The sequence below is a fragment of the Palaemon carinicauda genome, chromosome 28 (genome assembly GCF_036898095.1).
Source record: "Palaemon carinicauda isolate YSFRI2023 chromosome 28, ASM3689809v2, whole genome shotgun sequence".
Lineage (NCBI taxonomy): Eukaryota > Metazoa > Arthropoda > Malacostraca > Decapoda > Palaemonidae > Palaemon > Palaemon carinicauda.
In genome coordinates, this window is record NC_090752.1 from 20,455,682 (window position 1) to 20,460,088 (window position 4,407).

Consider the following 4,407-nt stretch of genomic DNA (forward strand, 5'->3'; position numbering starts at 1 on the left):
TATCACAAAAGATGGCAGGAATGGTCGACATCGCTACAGGACTTGCAGAACTTCCTCATCGAGAGAAGATGCACTGCTGCGTCTCCTGACAAGAACAAGCCTAAGGAACTTCAGGCTTTTGCAGATGGTAGTAGAACAGCTTATGGTGCTGTGGTTTTCATGAGGAGCTGTGATGAGCAAGGCAAGATCCATGTGTCCTTCCTGAGAGGCAAGGCTCCCTTGGCGCCAATCAAGGAGTATACCATTCTCCAACTCGAGCGTACAGTGACGGTAACTGTAATTCGTCTTGCTCAAATGATGAAATGTGAGTTTGATGAAGATCTTGGTATCATATTTTATACAGATTCAATAACTGTACTGGGTTATTTAACTAATGATCGAGCAAGATGGCTGATCAGTGGAAGTATGTGCCTTCAGAGATTAATCTAGCTGATATAGCTTCATACGGGCTGACTGTGCAGCAGCTGCTGAATGATTCGACATGGTTGCATGGCCCAACATTCTTATGGACTAGCAAAGATCTCCCTAAACAACCACATGAGTGCAATAAACCATTAGAGGTGCTTTTGACTGTTACTGACTCACAACTAATGGTGGATACCACTACTCGACTTTTGGAAAACTTCTCTGACTGGTTTTGTCTGAAATGCACTGTTGCTGTATTTCTGAAAGTTAAGAAGATCTTGTGCTATATGGTCATCAATTGTAAGACAGGTTTGACTATAGCTTCACAGCCTAGGCAGCATACAGTAGAGAACATTGAACAAGCACAGAAGGCTATTATAGGCTGGTCACAGAGGAGTACTTTTGCAGATGAGATTATGCAGCTCACCAATACTGCTCATTCTATTGTCTGGACCCATATTTGGAGGAAGGTGCCTTGAGGGTAGGAGGACGTTTATGCCGGACAAGTGAAGCTGAGGCTTCAAAGCATCCAATTATTTTACCCAGGAAATCACATATCACCCCCCTCATCATCCAAGATCAGCATAGGAGGTTGGGACATATAGGATCCAATCATGTATTATCTTGTCTGCGAGAATATAATTGGTTGATTGGAGGCAACTAAGCCGTAAGAAACACCATAAAAAATTGTGTTACCTGTCGTTGATTGTGCGGCACACTCCAAAATCTAAAGATGTCAGACTTACCATCTTCCAGGTTGAATTAATCTTTGCAGCCTTTCAGTTAAACCAGTGTTGATTACTTTGAACCCTTTGTGAGTCGAGACAAAGGATGTTAAACGCTATGGAGTTATCTTCACATGCATGGTAAACATGCAGCTTAGACACAGATTCATTCCTTCATGCGTTACGCCGCTTTGTGGCCAGAAGAGGCAACGTCAAAGAATGATGCAGTGACAATGGTACCAATTTTGTAGGAGGAGATCAAGGGTTGAAGGAAGCCCTAAAAGAATTGAAAAATTTGCAACATGACCTCATGCCCCAAGGTAGCAAGTGGCATTTCAACCCTGCCACAGCCATTCACATGGGTCGGGCATGGGCAAGACTTATTTTTTGTGTCAGAAAAACGTTGTAAGGACTTTTACAGACTTGTGGGTATAGATTGGATATAGAATGTTTCCAGATATTGTTATGCGAAGTTGAAACAATCATTACTTTACGGCCTCTCACATGGTCATCTGATGATGTTGACGACCTCAAACTGCTGACATCAAATAATATACTTACAGAAAAAACGTGCATCACTACACCACCTTCTAGTGTCTTCGAACGAAATGACATGTATCTCAAGCAATGCTGGAGACAGTTATAGTATATGGCCAATATCTTCTGGACCCGCTAGACACGGAAGTATCTGGACATGCAGCAATGAGGACAATAAAGGAATAAGCTAGTGAGCAATCTACAAGTGGGCGATGTAGTATTGATCAAAGATGACACAACTTCTAGGAACAATTGGCCTATGGGCCTTGTGATGTCTGTTGAGAAAGACAACAATGGGTTGGTTACTGTAAAGTCAAGAAATTCTCAGCTTCATAGGCCTGTGAGCAATTTTTTGTTGCTTCTAGCAAATTGTACGTAACGTAAATTGAGTAGGATATATATTTTCCCTTTTGTAAAACCTTTGATGTTCTGGTAATAGACATTTTTTATAGCTATGTATTTTGACTGTTTAAAGTTTGTCAGCATATCCATTTCATTGATAAATGATAGCCATTTATGGAGCCAGGAGTGTTACTAACAAACTTTGGATAGATTGATTTTGTTCTGTATATTTCCATATCATAAATTTTTGTGTTTGGCTACTGTGGTGTTGGGTCGTGTGTTTGTAATCACCTCAATCAGCATTGTGCTTGGGTGATGTTTCAATTATGAATCTTATAGGTTACATAAAAACACAATATTGGCAGCATGACATTCATTTATGGTAATTGTGTAAGTAGATTGTATAAAATTGTTTTGAATATGAACAGAATGTTTAGATGTTAGATTTTTGGAAAACTTGTTAGTACGAACTATGAAACAGTTGTTTCAAATGCAAAGTTCACCCTTTTAAATTAGACAATTAACTGTTGTTAATGGTGGAGCCACTAGTTGTGTGGATGGAATAGTTATGGCCTCACTGTGAGGGTTTTACAAGTTCTGTCATTTTGTCTAAAAAACTGTACAGAAACACAGCATAATTCGACTAACCAAAAATTAACCTTTCTTTTCCCACATGCGAACACAGTTGTAAGATACTAAATCCGGATTTGCACTTTTCACTATTTTTTAAGATAAAGTCAAAACTACAGCACAGATTGGGACGAACTTTTCACCAAAGGTAGATCTTAGATCTTGGGCGACCCCATTAAATTTTGAAGATGATCCGGATCCGGATCGGGATTCTAGATGTGGAATTGCATTTTTAGCCATTTTAAATAAAACGTTAAAACTACTAAGTAGATTTTGTCAAAATTTTCACCACATTAGATTTTAGGTCATGGATGACCCCTTTTAATTTTGGAGATGATCCGGATCCGGCTCAGGATTCTAGATCTGGATTTGTGTTTTCAAACATTTGAAAGATAACGTCAAAACAAATTGACGGATTTTGACGAAATTTACACCATAGATAGAGCTTAGGCCATGGACGACTCCATCAACCTTTCTTTTTGGTCAGATATCTCTTATTGCTCATGTTCTACTTAAGTTCTGTCAAAATGTATTTCTTCCTCGTTTGCCCAGATTATTACTGCTTTATCCCTTAAATAATAGTTAGTCTCATACCATTCGTTATTACCGTGCAATAATGAAAATCATTTCCATGTATTCCCTGGGCAACAAAATCGACCACAACACTATTTCTTCTTTAGCTGCCGAAAGACACCCAGCGCATTCTTGTGCAGGTTGTTGCAAAAGCCACCAGTAATACTTGAAAGGATATGTTAAAAACTATCTTACCTTGACGGAGTAATCTGTGAACAGGGTACCCTTCAACGAGTCGTGAGTAGTAGGAGGAAAATTTCTGTCAATTTCATTAATAAATATAGAATACTGTCATATGAATTTTTCAGTATTACATGCTTTATTTTTACTGCATTATATAGAAAAAAAATATAAATAAGAGTAAAAAAAATATCATAAAAGTACTCCATACCCGAGTTATACTTTCCTGGTTTTATTGAGGGTATTTGGATAATAAAATCATATGTTTCATTAAAGATCTTTTAGCTCTTTTGAAAATCAGATATCTTTCCTCACTGAAATACGTTTAGGAATATCAAATGTTCAAACTGCCCTATTGTATGCCTCGATTTCAATCTAAACCCAAGAAGGCATCGGTAATATAAAAAAAAATATATAATTAGGTTATAGGATCTTACAACAATATAAGAATGTGTTAGAGAAAGACATCGTAGAAATAAATTTAAGAGAGGATGGAGTTGGTAGACTGGAAAATATTTGTAATGATATCAAAATATGTGCGAAAGGTCCGGAGGATTCTGTTGTATGATTGAGTGTTTATGGAGAGTCAAAATGGAGAGAGAATCATTGGTAGAATATAGAGTAGATAGTTCGTCGGAAATTTGAGGTGTTCATGAATGGGAAGGCAAGACATTTGCAAGGTGCCAAGAAACAATATACGGAATCGGAAATCGAAACAGAGGATAGTGGGCAGAGCTGTTGGAAGACTTACATTGGAGTCGAATAGAACTATAAGAAGGGAGAGAAAAATCATATTCGCTGATTAGTCCAAAATGATCCGTCAGCTCCATGACAGATCATTCTAAACCTATGAATTGATCAGGTTTCATTAAGTTGAATTGTGGACTTTTATGGCCATCAAGACAAATTGTGTGGGGACCTCACCTAGGGAAAAATAACTTGCTAATCCATGTTTTTAGAGTTTATTAAAATGACGAAAATGTTGTTTTGACCCTTGATGTTTATTTTTCGCTAC

General features: G+C 37.8%; 1 protein-coding gene across 1 annotated transcript; it reads left to right on the forward strand.

The window, feature by feature from the left end:
- The first annotated feature begins 386 nt into the window (after positions 1–386).
- Positions 387–884, forward strand: LOC137621715 (uncharacterized). The gene has a single exon (XM_068352230.1). It carries the CDS (start codon positions 387–389, stop codon positions 882–884), a length of 498 nt encoding a protein of 165 aa, XP_068208331.1.
- The last annotated feature ends 3,523 nt before the right edge of the window (positions 885–4,407 follow it).

Bases quoted from the DNA above. Each gene is read 5' to 3' on its own strand.
- LOC137621715 (XM_068352230.1), top strand. From the start codon at position 387: ATGGCTGATCAGTGGAAGTATGTGCCTTCAGAGATTAATCTAGCTGAT.